The sequence below is a fragment of the Ricinus communis genome, chromosome 10 (genome assembly GCF_019578655.1).
Source record: "Ricinus communis isolate WT05 ecotype wild-type chromosome 10, ASM1957865v1, whole genome shotgun sequence".
NCBI lineage: Eukaryota > Viridiplantae > Streptophyta > Magnoliopsida > Malpighiales > Euphorbiaceae > Ricinus > Ricinus communis.
In genome coordinates this window covers 4,253,208-4,272,223 of record NC_063265.1, presented here as the reverse complement: position 1 = coordinate 4,272,223, position 19,016 = coordinate 4,253,208, and the positions used below count along the sequence as shown (strand labels likewise).

The following is a 19,016-nucleotide window of genomic DNA, read 5'->3' as shown; positions in this document are numbered from 1 at the left end:
AACCACAGTGAAGGAACTCCCATTTTAGATGAAATAGGAAATCCGATTGAGGATGCAGTATCAACTCTAATCCTCACTATTTCCCTTCATTTCATAGGAGACCCTTCTCTGCTCAAAGACAAAAATGCCGAGCTCCTTAGCAACCTTACCTGTAAGAAGCTTAGCAACTTCCAAAGTTACAAAGACACTTTCCTAACCAAAGTCATGCTTAGGGAAGATTCTAGCCAACCTTTCTGGAAAGAAAAATTCTTAGCCGGTTTACCTAAGATTTTAGGTGAAAGAGTTAGGAATACCATAAGAGAAGCCCATAACGGTCAGATCCCTTATGATTTTTATACTTATGGTGAGTTAGCTAGTCTAATCTAGAAAGAAGGTTTAAAAATTTGTCATGACCTTAAACTTCAAAGACAGCTCAAATGGGAGATGAAAAAACACAGACATTACCCCCATAAAAATGGGTCTAGGATCTGCCAGAAAAACACTTCAAATATTCAACAATTCAAACAACGAGAGTCAGGTCCCCAAACTTCACTATTTGCCCGACTCCGCCACACAATACAAAACACGAGGCAGGCAAACTGACAGATAATTATTTTTGACTCACAAATATTAAATACAGGCAAACTGACAGATAATTATTTTTGACTCACAAATATTAAATACTCAACACAAAACAATAAGCACAATTTTAAATCAAAGGATTTCCAAGATCAACGGGCCAGAGAAAATTACCGAGACGCTGGATCGCTCGGTCGACTCACAACGACGAGGACGATCCAAACACACCATCGGACTCACAACGAAGCGCTGATGATGATCCCCGCTTCTGATTTTCCGATCTGACACCCGATCATTCGGAGATATTTGCGGACGATCTCGGCCGTCGATTTGCAAACGGAGCCCGATCGCCACGAAACCGGTGCCATTGCGAAGCTTGAGCTGAGGAGAGTCGGGATACGTCCTCCGATCGTCCATCCTCCACCGGAGCTCGCCGGAAAATCCGGAAAACACGGTTGCCACCACTTCGCCGGAACTCCCTCCTCCGGCCACAAAAACAGACGCCGCCACCGCCAAAAGAAAGCCTTTAAGTCACCGGTCATTTTGAGACCAAAACGCCGCGAAGGACGTCGGAAGCTGCCGCCTTCTTCCCGCTTCCGCCCACGCCGCTTCCATGGCCACCGACGCCTTTGGCCGGGCCGCCGGACGATGCAACACTGGCTCCTCCTTCATCACGCGAGCCCCTCTCTCTCTCCGCTTCTTTCCGATTTTCTTTCCCTTCAATATCGACATTAGGCCTCCGAACTTTTCATTATTACAATTTGGTCCCTTAACTTTCTTAATTACTTACAATTTCATTCTGTAGAATTCCAATTTAACCCCCAAACTTCTTTTTAGCCTTTCAATTTAGCCCCTAACTATTCACTTTGGGCCAAATTAGAATTATTGAAAATATATAATTACAAAAATACCCCTGACCGATATATTTATTTACAAAAATACCAAACTCACAAATTTCCATTAAAACCCCATAAAAATAAAATTATACTTTCAATCCTTATTCCAAAATAAATTTTCAATTTAGTCCTAACACAAAATTAATTTAAATAATAAATTTCCAACTTAAAATTTAATACCACTAATCAATTAAAATACCAATTTTTCCAAAATTCTTTTATAAAAACATCCCTTACAATTTCTACCATAATTTTCCAATATATAATTTTATTTATATATATTAAATATACATTGAAAAAAAAATTAGATTAACTAAAAATATAATTTACCCTTACTTGATTAATATCTTAAAATTTCAAACTAATTGGGTATAGAAAAATAACTCATTCAATTGACTAATATTAAAATTTCTATTAAATCATTTCAAATTAAACCAAATAAAAATTAAATTAAATTAATTTAAATAAAAACTCATTTATTAAATATATAAAAATTCCGGGTATTACAAATATCACAAAAAATATAAACAAATAAATAAATCAAAATAATTTAATTTCTATTTTCAAATATACCCAAAGCAAAAGAATATCACTAGAAAAATAAATAAAATTTATTAACGTCAATTGTACCCAAGCAACAAAATATCACAAAAAATAAAATAAATTAATTAATTAAAAAGATAAATATACATAAAGTAAAATAATATACCCAAAGCAAAAAGGGAAAGAAAAAGCTCACCAGCGGGAATTTATGAAAATGGTGCATATTAATTTTAGCAAAGAATTTTCTGTTTTTGCAAAGACTTTTAGCAAAAAAAATGCAGATCTAAAAACTAAGTGGAAAATGAAAAAAAAAAAAAAAAAAAAAAAAAAAAAAAAAGGAAAAGAGCACCTGTGGCGAGCGGCGGCGTTGAGGAGGACATATCCACAAGAGCACCTGGTGGCGAGAGGCGGCAGCTAGGCAAAAAAGAGTACCTGGTGGCAAGAGGCGGCAGTGGGAGAGATCATCGGGTTGGAGTGCAGTATCCACAACTTTCAATTTGGGACTAAATGTCCACACCTAGGGACATATTCTCCCTAGTGCTAAAACCAAAAATGATACAATTTTATATGCTAAAGAAAATTAATTTTTTTACTAACAATTACTGACGGTTTTTCAGATTTCGTCGCTAAATGTGCAGTATAATTACTGCACAATTACCGGCGATATGAAAACTGTCGCTTATTTAGCGAAGAAATCTGAAACCGTCGGTAATTGTTAGTAAATTATCTGAAGAAGAGTTACCGACGCCCTTATTTTTGTCAGTATTATTGTTATTTTGGTACCAACGCATGGCGCCTTATTAGCGATGATTTTGGAGTCGTCCATAATGTTCCATTACTAAACCGTAATAATTCTATTGGTACGTTTAAAAAAATTTACAAAAAAAAAAGTCGGTGAGCCATCAGTAAATTATTCATTGTATCAACGATTTAATTTTTATCGGTAGATTTAGTCGGTAAATTATTATTTTTTTATAATGAGATATATGTACCACAATATAATGATATTAAATATACACGAAATAGATATTACAACTACAAGAATCAAACATTATAATGACATTTTAGAAAAAAGTAACAAACATCATATAACGATATTAAATATACATTAAACGCATGCATAATGAATATTAAAAATAAAATTGATGAATATTATAATAATATTATATGAACATTAAACATGCATGTAATATATATTATAACTACAAGTGCTAAATATTATAATGCATTACATTAACATTAAATGTACACATATATAAACGTTATAATTACAAATGATGAAGATAAAATCATAATAAAATATATTAACTAATAATGAATAAAACAATATATATATATATAAGCTTTAAAAAAATATAATAATTAGTTATTACACTATATTATATATATATTAAATATGTATTCTATTATTTATATAATTTATGTTAGAAATTAAAAAAAATTAGAAAAATTTAGCTCTAAAATATTATTATAAAACTAATTTGTAAATAAAAAAAATATATAGTCTATTAATAAAATATTTAATTAAATTCTGCAGAGAATGCGAGTATTAAAGGAGTTATCATATAATAGACATTTAAAAGTTTTTACTATATTTATTAAAACTTTATCCCACTAATAATGCTAACAGTGCTGAAAACAATGAATGGACTGCATATGTGGAAGAAATATTAGTGCCACGTGATCTGATGTCATTGGTTAAAGCATTTCTCTCCATCAACGATGTTAGGTATCATGCACCACATGCTCTCAAGTTTTAATTAATTTTTCATTGGAAGTCCTCCAATTGGCCTTCCACTATACATCCCTACTTTATTCGTCACTCTACCCATGATCAACCACAACACTAAAATGCAAGATATTCCACTTCTTGCATCCTTAAAGTAATAAACCCCAAATGCATAATTATTTATTTCTTAAACTTTAGCTATTTAGGCGGTTTATCATAGTAGCTTTCAATATAATTTAATGAATATTTAAATTTTTATTTTTTAAAATATTTTAACACTTTTAATACGTACTTTTATTTAACACATTTTTATATATAATAAAATTCTTTTATAGTCATACTTTTCGGACTAAATGAAATTTATAACTATGAGGAAGTTATAATTTAATGGAAGTTTGAATACTAAATTTTTTTTTTAGACTTAATAATTAATCTTATTGGTAAAATGATATAAACCAGAAATAAAATACGTAAATATCTTGTTATATTATACAAATAAGATTGATGAAGTAAAATAATACTAAGTAACACAATATATATTTTTTATAGTTATATATATATAAATATTACTATATATAGGAATATTTTCTTAAGGTAAAACTTAAAATTTATAACTTATTATAATATAGAATTTATTTATATTTATAACGAGCCTAAATTAGGACGGTAATTTTTTTATTAATATATAGAGGTAATTCCTATATAAAATATTACTCTAGAGAAATTTCACTGTATATTGCATAAAAGTGTTTAAATATAAAAAAAGTACAAGATTTAATCATGTGGTTTAATCTCTTAACAATAAAGGGCCTTGTCTTTTCTAATGACACTTTAGTATCATGAGATTAAATCGTTAATAATTTGTATTTAAATTTACTAACACCGTTAATTTAATAATTATAGCTCATCTATTCAGTGTGAATTGCTTATGATTTGACAACCATTCCATTCGTTACCAACTTATCTTTCATCCAAAACTATTCATATGTTAATTTTTATAAAATTTAGAGAGAAAAATAGAAACGAAAGAAAATAGTCTCACAATTCAATTTTTCTTTAATTCAAGTTAATTCCATCAAGTTTTAAATGATCTAACAAGACTAAAAAATTCTTTATTTTGCCATTCATCAGCAAGAAGAATCTTACATTAATCAGACTTTGTTTGAAATTGAATAGCCTAAATTATTAACTGTTAATGAATTTGGACACAAATTACTAATGGTATAATTGTCAGAGTTTAAAATATCACAAGATAAATTATAAGATCTTTTATGTCAAAAGATCAAAACACAATGTCAAAATTTGTATTTTCTTTGTTGAGTATTATCCAAAAATAAAATGTAGGTATATCTTAAATTAAATTAAAAGTAAGATGTTTAGATATTAAAAAATAAAATTAAAATATTTATAAAATTTAATCGAAAAATAAAATATTAAATTGAAAAAATAATATAAGTTGAGTGGGACAAATATACATTTACCAAAAAATATTGAAAAGACTAATTATACTAGATAGAAGTACTTGGCATTTGCATATACATAATAAACCCATAACTTTCATCATTACATCTCTGAATATGTGAGCTTGTCATAGTTTTTTAATTTCGCATGATCCTTTGCCAAGTTTCCAGTTCTTAACTCCCTAATTTTTATCAACTTTCCTGTCATAACATTTGACTTCACTGAAAAAGATGCAGTAAATCATTAAAATGGAGGATGAAGGGCAGAACAGGCTTTTACTAGAAAATGTAAACCATCCAAGAACTTTGCTTGAGTTACAAGAAGTCAACACCTGCTGTAACATTTCATTTCCAATGACATAATATGCGAAATTCCTTTTAATTATCTTCCTGCATCTTAAAGCTCATTGCCACGGCTCCTCCTAAGTCAGGGAAATGAACTTTAACTATTAACTTTTTAACTTGTTTTATGTTATATTACACTGCAAAATAAGCACTTAACAACTGGACCATTAATCAAATGGTAGCAATCTTCTACTTAAGGACATGATTCCATTGTATAAACTAAAGAGTATTTCATCAATTTTTAAAATGACCAATATAAATAATATTGCATGATTTTGTTTTCCATTTCTCTCAAATACTTAAATTTCTCACCTCTCTATCAATTTTACTTCAATCAATTGAAGTATAGCTTGAAATTATAGTTCTAACCTATTCTTTAGAAAATATGAGTAGCATCATAACAATTCCCCTAGTCTTTACCGGCTTCCAAATAAAGAGGCCTCAATACATTCATAAAATATCTAGTTGTGACAAGTCCTGTGCAAAAATGCACCACTTGCAGGCCATGGATGCTATCCATGCGTCACAACTAAACTATATTCTAAATCTAAACTAGTTGTGATCGCAATTCCAGCAATAAATAACGTCTAAAACAATTTCTTCCCACTAAGAGCTAGTCCAGCTTGTGATCTACGAAGTAAAGTCATTGTGTCCTTAATGGGTTTCATATCGTCTACCGACGAAGTTCAAGCAGTTACATGTACCTACAAACCATCAACCTCACAATCTCTTATCTTTCAATCAGAGGCAAAAAAGTTTCAAGCAATAGTTGGACAGAAAATTATGACATTTTTCTAAAAGAGAATGCACAAGATAGAATGTCAAGCTAATCATACCTTACAGTCACCTAGTCCAAGCAATAAGCAGACATTAAATATGTAAACATCCATAAACATAATTTTCCTAGATGCTGCACCCTTTATGAAACCGGCATGCCAGCCACAAACCTAATGCATCCAGAGAGAACAAATCTTCTTATCGGCCATTAGGCTCTGCAAGCCTAGGCCTGCGCATCATCTGTTCAAGAAACTTGGAAAGACGCAAATGCTTTGCTGCCCATTGCTCAGTCAATTTCTGCTCCTTGACTTCAGCATCTCTCCTCAATTCAGCTAATTGTTCCCTGTATTCTGCTTCTATCATATCAAGAGAAGCCTTCTGTTCTTCCCTAAGAGTCTTGATCTTCGACTCTATTTCTTCCATTTTCTCCCTCCTTCGGCATGACTTCTCCGACTCCAGCTGCAGTTCTACTCTTCTTAGCCTCCAGGCAGCTTCCTTCTTATGCGCAGACCAAGCCCGATATCCTTCTTCCAACTCTCTGCAACAATCCACCAACTCAGATACTACCAAGTTCTCACCACAAGCAGGGAGTGATCCATGAGGTGGTAAACTGCTTAAAACAAGAGGAGTGTTGTCGGATCCTCTCTCAGGCTGCAACCAAGGGATTGGAGGTGGTGCTGCTACTGTCGAAGATGAGAGGCTTAGGGTTACAGATGGAGAGGATGGCCTGACAGCGGACATGCTGCTGGAAGTAGAAAGCCACGGGGGAAGCAAAGTTGGTGCTGGTGCCGGTGTAGGTGGATCTGTATGAAGAAAGCCCCCATTGGAAGTGGCCATGACGAATGCTGGAGTAGGGCGCTCTTTCACTAGCTTCTCTGCAAAAGTCTCTAGAATTCTGTCGTACTTGCCCTCCTCAATTGGTTCTACTGTCTTGTTCTTTTCCTTCTGCTCTCTCTGCTGCTTATCTTTGAACACTTCCCACCACTTACCAAGTCTCTTTGCAGTGCGGCCTGGAACTTCAGCAGCAATTTTCTTCCATTTATTACCGTGTTTGGCCTGAAGTCGAATAACAAGACGCTGCTCTTCTTCAGTAAGGGATCCTTTCTTAATACCGGGTTTGAGGTAGTTCTTCCACCTTTCTAAGCAGGATTTGGCATCCCTGTTTAGAGGTGTGTTCATGCGCTGCGACACAAGGTTCCACTCCCTCGGACCATATTGTTTAACATATGCACGTAACAAAGCGTCCTCTTCAGCTCTCCAACGCTGCCTCTCCTTCATTTCCAGGTGCAAGTGCCACTGTCCATTGCCTTAAACTCTTCATAATGTATCTGAAATTGTTCATGTCACAACTTCAGTCAGCTTTAACTGAGAAATAATTAAATTATTCACTCTAATAATTTAAAAATCCCACAAATAACGAATGGGAGCAGGATTAGCAAAAGATGGACATACAAAGAGCGGAATGCACAGGAAAGGTGGTCACTGCAGCACATGTTTAAATAGTGACACTCAAATACATCAACTGTAAATTGCTAAAAGTGCCAAGCACCCCACGAGTACCCACCTAAATACCTAAGAAAGACATTCATACATGGCTGTTTTAACCTAGAAATTTTATTATCGCAAATTTTAATAAAGTCTGTGAAATCATTGAAAACATTGCAGAAAATAACTAATCAAGAACATAATTTATCCACTTCTACCTCTGGTACAAACACAAAATAGCCTAGTTGGATTTATCTTATTAGAACAGGAAAGAAAAAAAAAAAAAAAAAGCAGACTAAGCAACTCATGGATACTGATGTTTGGATTTTCCAACATATACAGAAAAATATGACAATTGAAATATATGTCAATGATGAAGTTCACAAATAATCAATACTACAAACTTATACATCAATGGAGATAGTGACAGAAAATTAAACTGTGATATTAAGTCTATTTCAGTAAATATCTTTAATTGCATAGACTATGCTGCCAAATCCCAGTGGAATAATAGACATTACTGAGACTTTAACAACTTAAAAATGCAGTGAAATAACATAGATATGGTCAATGCTTCAAAAATTAATACAAAACTAGCAATGCATTGGATTAGCATAATGTATGGCCAATGCTTCAATATCCAAGCAATGTATTGGATCCAGTTATAAAAGACTAGCAGGCACCTAAAAGCAATGAGCAGTAAAGGGGTTTTTTTTCAAAAAAAAAAAAAAGATTATTAGGGAAAGGAATTGCTTTTGGTGATATTACAGCCCCAGTGAATGAAGTTAAGGTCAAATTTGATATCATCGAGGGAAGAATAAAATAGGGTAATAGAGAATAACTGTCATTGTTAGATCTAAACTAGAATTATTAAATAAAAAATCAGTACAATTTTTTAATAAAAATTATAGCCAACAGATAACCAAAAAAATTATATTTTTATATAGAATTGACCAAAAAATGCCAAAATTTTAACCAGAACAGATTCAAATGGTCAATTATCCATAAAATATTCGCAAGATTACGATAGAAGCGCATTCTAAAACAGGATTTATCCTTTACAATGACACCAAATACAATCCACCAATTGTCTTTGATGAAAGCACAGCAATAACTATCATTATCAGATTCCCAAAAAAAGCACAATAAACAAGTACAAAAAGCGAACCAGAAAAAGAAAAATTAGAAGTTGAAGTAGAATCTCCTTAGTTGCTTTAGAGCTGACCTTTATAATATATTTTCTTTTCCCCTAACTTTCTCACCAACCAAACATTCTAACAGCAACAGACAACAGCTAGTTTAAACATGAATAAACAAAAAACAAAGGAAAGAAATGCTTACAATTATTTTCATAAAGTAATATAAACGGAGTTTCTTCGTCGACGCATTTCCTGCCCAAAGACTGAACTAATGAAACCAACTCAAAAAAAAAATTTTAAAAATCCTGGCTAGAGAGAAATAAAATAACCAAAAATAATAATAATAAGAAGCTGAACTAGAAAGACTTGACTGGAGAGCAAGTTATTTAAGCAAAATAAAGAAAGATCTGACAGGGACCCAAAAAAAGAGGGCACGCGAAAGGGTAGACAAAAAAAGAAGATGAAAGAAGTAAAAGTATTGAATATTTCAATCCTATGGAATGTGATTACGTCAGCTCCTTCAGTACCACCACCATCACCACCACCACCACCACCACTGTAACTACAAGTCTTATCTATCAACAACAGCAACAACACCAAACAGTTTTAGTTTGTATAAACAGTGTGAAGGAGATAGATAAAAGTAACGTAAGAGAGTAACAAGCAAAGGCGGAGGAGAGAGGGAGGATAAAAAGGCCTTGTCTTTTTTTTTTTTCTGGAAATGCGTAGGGTAGCGTAGGCTCGACCTCAGCGCTTAAAATGCGCCACCTTCAGTAAAAAAAAAATTTTATTGTTTGGCTGCTCTAACTGATGTAAAAAAAGAAAAAGAAAACTCTCTCTCTTGACGTCTCTCACTAGTTCCGGTTCGTAACAATAATGCGATTTTGTTATTTACAAACACATGCCTGTCATGCAGATAGAAAATAACAGCTAAATCATAGCCATTAAAACCTCTGACTTCTTCTTTTTCCTTTTTCTTTTATAACTAACAAGGTCAATGTTTGATCATCTGCGCTGGTGATGAAATGGGGGACGCCACACACACACACACCTGGAGAGTCTGGGTATGGAATTGAGCCGATTTCTAACATTATTGGGATGCGTGACTGTAATAGCACACGTGTCAGCTCCACTCACTCGATAATTATACATGCAAGGGATACTTACTATGAAGTCCTTAATATATATCTTGATAGCCATTTTCATCCCTATTGTCTTGAAATTTAAAAAAATAAATCTATAACGTTAATAAATAAAAGACAAAAAAATACACATTTATTATTTATAATGAACCACTAGATAGAAGCAAAATCATCATCTTTTATTAGATTAAATGTATGGATTAGATTAACTAAATTATTATGAGAAAAAAGATTCAAACCACTATAATTTAAGTGTGGATTACAAGAAAGGCCAGATTCTATTATAATTGGAACAAAGAGAAAAAGAGAGACAAATTTTAGGCTAAAAGAGGAATGGTAAAGTACAAGAGGGGTCTGTTAGAAAAAGAAGAGATGATTTGACATATCAACCCCCTAATGGGCTGACGCCAATTCTGAAAAAGCCGAAACCTTTGCACTATTGGGGCAAAAAAAAAATGGAGAGCAAAGAAAATAAAGACGAAAAACACCTAAGATTTTCGTAGGTTTATTTTCTCATTGTTGTCAATTACTCCGCTGAGATTTTTAATTTTTCAAAGAATTTTAAACCTTAATACACCTCATAAATTCTGGACTGCTTATTCCCAGTACTTTTATCATTTTAGAATTTAGTTACCTTATTTTTAAATTTATTAATTTTATTAATTGTTTTTAAATCCTTTAAAATATTGAATAATATTGAGATTTAATTAAAGGTATTTCTACAGTCTACAGAAGATTATATTTCGAAGAAAATATTTTATTGTTATTATTTTAAATATTAAAAGACTTTATTTATATATTATTTGAAAATTAAAAGTTTTAAATAGAATATTTTTAGACGGTTATTTTTATAAATTAAATTAATTTATAGTTCTTATTTTGCATTGTTTAATTATAATTTCAACTTTAGTTATCTAATATGCTGACGATGAATTAATATTATACTATGATTGAAATATTTTGAATAGTTTATTTTATTTATAAAAATATATATAAAAAAGTGAAAAAATAATAAAGTTGAAGGAGGTATTTTAATATATAGAATATATCGATAAATTAATATAGATTTTTATGAAAACTATAACTAATTCTATTTAAATTTAAATATTTAAAATTTTAAATTAATTTTTACTTCATCTAAAGCATAAAAATTTTATATTTATAAATAAATTTTATAATTTTATATAATTTCAATTAATGAAATATTTAGTTGAAATCCAATGAAAAAATTAATTTATTTGAAAAAAATGTAAGAAAGAATAAAATTAAAATAATAAAATTTTAAAAAAATACTTTGATATTATAAAATATATTAATTTTTAATATAAAATTTATTTAAAATCTATTTTATCAGATTTTAGTTTAACTATAATTATTTCTATACAAATTTAATTATATAAAATTCTAAATTAATTTTTATTTTATCTAAAATATATAAACTTTAAATTTATAAATGAGCACATAATTTTTATATATTTCAAGAAGACAAAACTTAGACATAACACCACAATAAAATGACTTAGCCGTAACTAAAATTATAATAAAACTAGAAAGCGTCAATAGAAGGGAAAAAGAAAAAGAAAAAAGAAAAGGATTCTAGTGGAGCTATTTTATTTTTGCATTTCTAGTATTGTACGGAGTGGTTGGCTATAATTAGTACTGCAGTCAGTTGTGTTTCTTGAATCTTTTTGTAGTTAATAATATCTTCTCTTTTTTGGATTCTACAAACTTGGTATTATTTATTATTTATTGTTATTGTTATTGTCATTATTAATTAAATATTTGTGGTAAGGAAATTGGAGAAGGGGGAAATTATATACTTGTAAATGTTAAGAGAAATAATATAAAAACAATTATACAGAAGGAGAAAAAGCCTACAAATATTATGGGGCCCAGCTGGAGAGGTTAAAACTCAAAATCAAAGGTTCTTTCTTTTATTTTATTGTAATTTTAATTTTTGGTGATTTTTACAGCCTATTTAGTTGAGCCAAGGAAACACATCCTCTATTTTAGTTGGATAAGGATTAGATTCCATTACCTCATGTTGGGAATGAGAGATAAAATAAAAAGTTGAAAATGGTGAATTAAAATATAATTTTTCCTCTTTAAGAAAAAGAAGTATTTATTTATTTGTGTTGTATAATTATTTTAATTATTTTAGTTAAATAATAATATAAATATAATATAATTATTTTAATTATAAATAATAATATAAATATAATATATCGATAAATGTAAAAAATTAATATTTTGTATTATTTATAATATTTTAAGAAATAATATAAATTATATATTTTTCTTAATTTTTAATATTTTAATATTTTATTAATTCTAAAAAAATTATTAGTGTAATAATATAAATATTATTCTTAAAAATTAATTTGTAACTTTTTAGAATTAAAAATTGTTATATAGTTAGAAAATAAATTAATTATTTAGGATAGTTATTAAAATATGGTTTCAAATCTTATTCTGTAAGATTATAATTATAATTTAATTAAAAAAATGACTTTTAGCCAATACTATATCAAAGATATAATAAAATATTATTTTTATAATTATAATTAATTTAATTAAAAAATATAATTTATTAACTAATAAATTAATAAAATAAATTATAAGATTATAAAATTTAAATATCACAAGTGAAAATATAATTACACTATCGATAAAATTTTATATTTCAAAATTATATAATATATATATATATATATAGATAAAAGGAAAAATTAAAAATATATATTTTTTCACTAATCCTTTTAATCTCATTTTGAGAGATAAATGAGAAAAGAAAACAACTTATAATCACTTTTTTTATCCTTTCAAGAAAATAATAAATTAAAAGACAACATATAATTTTAATTTTAAAAATTCTCAATTATTATCTCAAATGGAAAGGGAAAACTTTCACCTCATTTCCTCTTCTTTAATCTTTTCGTTCTTACATTTTCTCTTTCCATTTTTTACTTTTTCGCCAAATAAAGGATTAGAAACATATGTCCACGAACATCTTATATAGACTTTATTTATTAAATTTTTTATTATAAATAATTATCTTATGAAGTAAAAGTTCAATAAGTATACTATTTTCTAAATTTTAAATTAAATTATACTCTCAATTATATTTATGAATAATCTATTTATATTTTCATTTTTAATTTTTTTAAATATTAGTGTTTTATTTTTTCATTGTAAATTCGGATTTTGATAGTCTGGCAGAAAAAGAGCCTTATTCTATAGGGATGCCACTGTGCTACAACTAACAGCCTCTATAGAAAGGCAGAAAAAAGAAAAGAGTAAGAAAGGAAAAAGGAAAGCTGGAGGGAAAGAGTTTAGTTGTTGTTAGTGACCAATTAGTTAAGGCAAATGGAGGAATTGGCGCCTTCCCTGTGCAGTGTCCCAGCCTGCAAATTTTTCCTTGTTGCACGAAAAAAGGCTCAACAAGTCTTTAAAATTCACTAGAAAGCAAAGGAGGATTCTAGAATTATCTAAAAGCATGTAAAATATGTAAATAAGTATGAAGTTGTATAGAACATTCTAAATACTTAATCTTAGCCATTAGATCAAATGTATCCTCACCGTCCATTAAGGAGCTAGAGGTCTATATATAACTTAGAGATTTCATTTGTAATCATCAAGTAGATCAAACATAATTAAGTGAAAAAGTAAGAAAGCTCTCTTTACAAAAGCTCTTCAAGTTATCTTTAGTTCTCTTTTGTTCTTCTTGTCATCCTAGCTAGTATTTTGCCTAGTATTCTGTCTAGCATTCCAGGAGTAAGGCTGACTAGTTTACTTGTCTGCGTGGAGAAAGTAGCTAGGACCGCACGATTCGTTGGTAGAAAGACTAATCCCTTGACAGCAGGCAGGGACGGAAGTTGTTGAAACATTATCAACCCAAACGATTACCTTGTTAAACAAACACTTGATCACTGTTCAGAATTATTATATTTTGATAATATATAATTTTTTAATATGTATATTTACATATGAAATTTAAAATTATGTATAATTTTATAATTTTATTATTAGTATTTTAATTAATAAATTATATTTCTAACTAAAGAAATATTCTAATTTTAAAATATAACATATTCATTATATTTTAATATTATATTAATTAATAAATTATTTTTAATTATATAAAAATTTTATATTATTTTAAGAAAATAATAAATTAATTATATTTTAATACTAAATTAACTAATAAAATAATTCTCTAATTAAATAATAATTTTATTTTTAAAAGATCACATTTTAAATTATATTTTACTATTATATTTATTAATAAATCAAACTTTTAATTAATCTTATAATTTTTAATTCTAAAATATAGAAATATTAATTATAGATGAAATAATTTATATAATACTTAAATTTAGTTATAAATATTTCTAAAATAATTTTATAATTTTATATCAATAAATATATAAAATATTAAAAGATTGAAGAAAATATTTAAAAATATTTAATTTATTTTTATTTTTTAAAATATCATAAAATAAATATATTTCTAAAAGAATAAATTAGTTATTAAAAATAAGAAAAATTACAAAAAAATCACACTTGATTCGACTTTTTTAACTATGTAATACATAACTCACTTTATTAACAAAATATACTATTAAACACATATTTTACTAACACGGTGCTGCACTTTCCGTCAATATGGTCCCTTGCAAGGGCTGTTCATGAATTGAGATTGTTTAGATTTTATATAAATTCAATCAAACCCAATTACAATATATAATATCAAAATCAATTATCAGATCAATTCAACCCACATTCATAAAAGTAAGATGAGTTAGGCAATTATTGAATTGAATTGGTTTTTAATTTAAATGATTTTATTAAATTTTATTGACACTAATTTTTTTATTTATATTTTTATTCTCTAAATAAAAATTATACATATATATCAAATTTATAAATCTATTTATATGATATATATATATATATATAATTTTCTATTTTAGTTTTAAAATGTCCTGATAAAATATTACAATGGATTAATACTATCCATAATTAATATAAACTGAGAAACACTTTTCATTCTACTTTACAAACTAAAACGTACTCATGACACAACTTTTTTTAAAGCTGCCACATTAACAAACTAACATTTTTACAATTAAATAGTTAATATACTAAACTATGTACATCGATTTGTCAATAAAAATAATGTATTTAAAGTTAAAAATGGTCAAATTACAAGTATGTTTTCTTTTCACTTTTCCTTTAAAAATATATATATATAAAAAAAAAATCTATTAGACATAAATAAAATTATTCATTCATCACTTGGGAAATGCTTATAGCATAACTCTAAAGAAGAAGTAAACTATAAAATTTCAACTTATAAAATAAGATTGTAAGTTCGAACATCATCGAAGCAGATCTTGTAGCTATAATTTACAGGTTGGAGAAACATCTTAAACTTTCTTTTTTGTGGTTCTATCAATTTGTTGAAGGATCATCACTTAAGGGGTTGAAACAAACATGTTCTTTAATATTTAGCCAGTAATCTCAAAAGCTACATAACTCTTGAACCCAAGTTAATCGTAGATCTCAGAAAAATAAAACTATTTACTTGTAGAGATCTTCTTCTCTTACAAATTAAACTTAACAGCATCCAGAAAAAGTTCAAGCTTAAAATTCATGATCTAAGGTTCTCAACACAACCAACAACACTGGAGAAGAAAACTTTCAAATATAGTCAAAAGAAGGAAGACAAAACTAAAAATTTGAAAAATATTAAAAGAAAAAAGGAGGGGCTGCCGGCGGTGTTAAGTAAGATGTTATTTGCTATACATATGATTCTTTAAATAAAGAATATTCTTCAATGACTCTTCATATTGGTTGAAATTGTTATTATTAAAAGTCATTTCATAAAACAAGATTTGAATATTATATTTATTCTTTAAATATAAATAAAAAAATTGATTTGATTTTTCAATTGATAAATTATAAATATATTTTATTAATTGATATTTTTTATATTTTTTACATTAGCAAAAATTAGAAAAATAAAATAAACATTAGAAACACTAATGCTTCTAGAAAGAAAATAGAATAAAGAAGAAAAGTTTAAAAGATTTTGTTTGACATGAATAGAATATGCTATTCTTTATATTCAAATATTAATTAAAATAATTTTTATTATATAAATGATACTCTTTAGAAAATAAAATATCTCGATTAATTTCAAAAATAAAATTTTAAAAAGTTAAGATAAAAAAATAGGACTAGTGGTCATAAAAAGCCAAATTTTATGATATTTTACTATTTTGACCAAAGCTTTTAATTATTATTAATTTAGCCATGAATTTTTAAATTGAGAGCTATTTTGGCCAATTCTCAGTGTTGGTCAAAATTGAAAGAGGTGGATGATGATATGTAATCTATATGTATAATTTTAAACATAGTTATCTTGGTCTCATTTCCAATTCATTGATCATCTAACCCACTATAGTTACTCTAGTTAAGCTAATTATCTCTTTCACTTTAACCGATTTAACTCACTTTACTTTACCCACTTTATCTTTCAAATGCAGGTCCTATGCATACAATGGATGGTTTGCTGCTCTCAAAGCTTAACTCATCCTGGTTTACTGCTTTCAAATGTTGTTTGGAAAGATACTACATCATTAATCAAGTTTGTTGACGGAAAAGTGAGATATAATGGATCGGATCTTATTGACAGAGGAATAATAGGCGGCACAACAATTTAAAATGATGTCGTTGATGAGAGATTTGCCGAATTTTTATTTCTGTAAGAAGTATTTTTGTAAAGCTCACTCTTTAGAACCGTTCTCATCGTCTTATTCTATTTTTAATAACATTTCTTTTATGGTCGTCATACCACACATAGAGAATTCTAGTTTAGAGATTTTTTTATAGGGAAAAAGATAAATGTGGGACTTCAGCTTCAATTCCTGCAATTACACGATCTAAAAATTTGAATAATTTTCTCGAATGAACATATCTATGTTGATAAATTTTAAAAACAAGGAGGAAAGCAAGAAAGGAACATGTGCATTAGCGATAAAACATATATGTGTTTTTCTATGGAATGGAAAATGAGTTAAGTGGGTAAAGTAAGGTTAAAGTGAAAGATATAGTTAGCTTAACTAAGATGGGTTAGATGGTCAATAACATTACAATGAGACCAGGTTGACTGCGTTTAAAATTATATATATAAATTACATATGTCATCATCCATCTGTTTCATTTTTTACCAACATTGAAAATTGATCAAAATAGCTTTCAATTCAAAATATTAAATTTTTTTGCCAAAATAGTAATATCATAAAAGCATGGCTTTTTATGGCCAATAGGCCAAAAGAGTATTAATTTTTTTAACTTATTTATAAATTAAAAGTTAACTATTTTTTTGAGAAGGAATAAATATGTATTATCCAATTCTTTGAAAATAATCTTTAATGGATTCGTCCGATGCTTGGAATACTTGACGCTTGTTTTCTGTCAATCACCAAAAAAAAGAATCCGAAGGGCAGAGGGACATTGTATCCCAATGGGCTCTCCAATAGACCTGTTCATGGCCAGGCCTAGGCGGGATCTGGCCGGACCTAACTGGGCCTGACTTGCTTTTGGACAAACTCGAGTCCACCTAGGCTGGAGAATTTTTTGATATCTCTGAACCCAAGCTCGAGTCCGAAATTTTTTAAAAAGTCCGGCTCGACCTGACCAATTATTAAATCTGTCCCAAATTGTAGTTATATTTAGATTTAGGGTTTTGTTTTGATTAATATATTATTAATAACAATAAAACTATAAACAGAAACAATAGGTAGCTAAGTGGTATTAGCACTTAATTATAAGTTGAAGGTTACACATTTGAGTGCTAGGTATGACATTTTTCTTTTACTAACTAAACTAGACATCGGGTCCGGGTGGATACCCAGCCCATGAACAGGTCTACTATCCAACGATGAAGTTAGTGATTTGAGATAAATTGGACAGAATAATAATGATATGAACAGTAAAATCTAAATTATGCATATGATGAAAGGGTATTAATATTTAACTGTTGGAGAATGATGATTAAGAGAGAGATATTTTTTTTGAAGAATTTTATGGGAAACTATTTTTTTTCTAAAGGAATTATTTTTACGATTTTTATTAAATTTTTTATGATTTTCTTAAAAAAAATTATATAATTTTTTATTTTTTAAAATTTGTAAGAACAAATTAATATTATACATAAAAGATACCAGAATGATATCATTTAACTTAAATTATTATGAAACTAACTAAATGAGATAAATATTTTTATTTTTATTTGGTATCTTTATATATGGTATTTACAAATTCTTTCATAGCAGTATATTTTGACGATATAAAGATATATGTTTTAAAAAATATACTATAATGTACTAAATATATGCTAAAATGCATATAAAAATACATAAAAGTATCCTTTTAAAATTTTTAGATACTTATTAATTTTGATGACGACAATTTTATTCACTAAGAAAAGTTTTTCTCTCTTTTTACATAATTTAATAATTTTCTATAATTTGAATTTTTTAATTTTTTTATATTCATAACATCTAAGTAAAATTAAATAAATATGATTATCTCATAAAATTAAATAAACTAAATATTTTAATAATATAAATCGAATCAAATTAAACTATTATGTTATAACATGATTTAATATTAAATTATTTTATTTATTTTTAACATATTTTTATTGATTTAATATTTGTAATTCTAGAGGTAACCAAGAGGGGGATGAATTGATTGAAAAGAAAAGAAAAATCTTTAAATCAGAAAATGAAAATTAACCACAACTCATAATACCAAAAATTTATAGTGGTTCGGCCAACTCCTGTCCACATCCACTCCTCAAGAATTCTCTTGAGATTTTAGGAAACTTTGGCCGTGAGCTCTTCTATGATTTTTTTAAAAATCTGGAATGT

At 28.2% G+C, this 19,016-nt stretch overlaps 1 protein-coding gene across 1 annotated transcript; it reads right to left on the bottom strand.

The window, feature by feature from the left end:
* Positions 1 to 6,300: 6,300 nt before the first annotated feature.
* On the bottom strand, positions 6,301 to 9,659 carry LOC8260248 (transcription factor AS1). Its single transcript, XM_048370092.1, has 3 exons — positions 9,443 to 9,659; positions 9,135 to 9,184; positions 6,301 to 7,636 (listed from the first exon to the last, which is right to left on the bottom strand). Exon 3 carries the CDS (start codon positions 7,584 to 7,586, stop codon positions 6,507 to 6,509), a length of 1,080 nt encoding a protein of 359 aa, XP_048226049.1. The 5' UTR covers positions 7,587 to 7,636; positions 9,135 to 9,184; positions 9,443 to 9,659; the 3' UTR covers positions 6,301 to 6,506.
* Between the last annotated feature and the right edge of the window lie 9,357 nt (positions 9,660 to 19,016).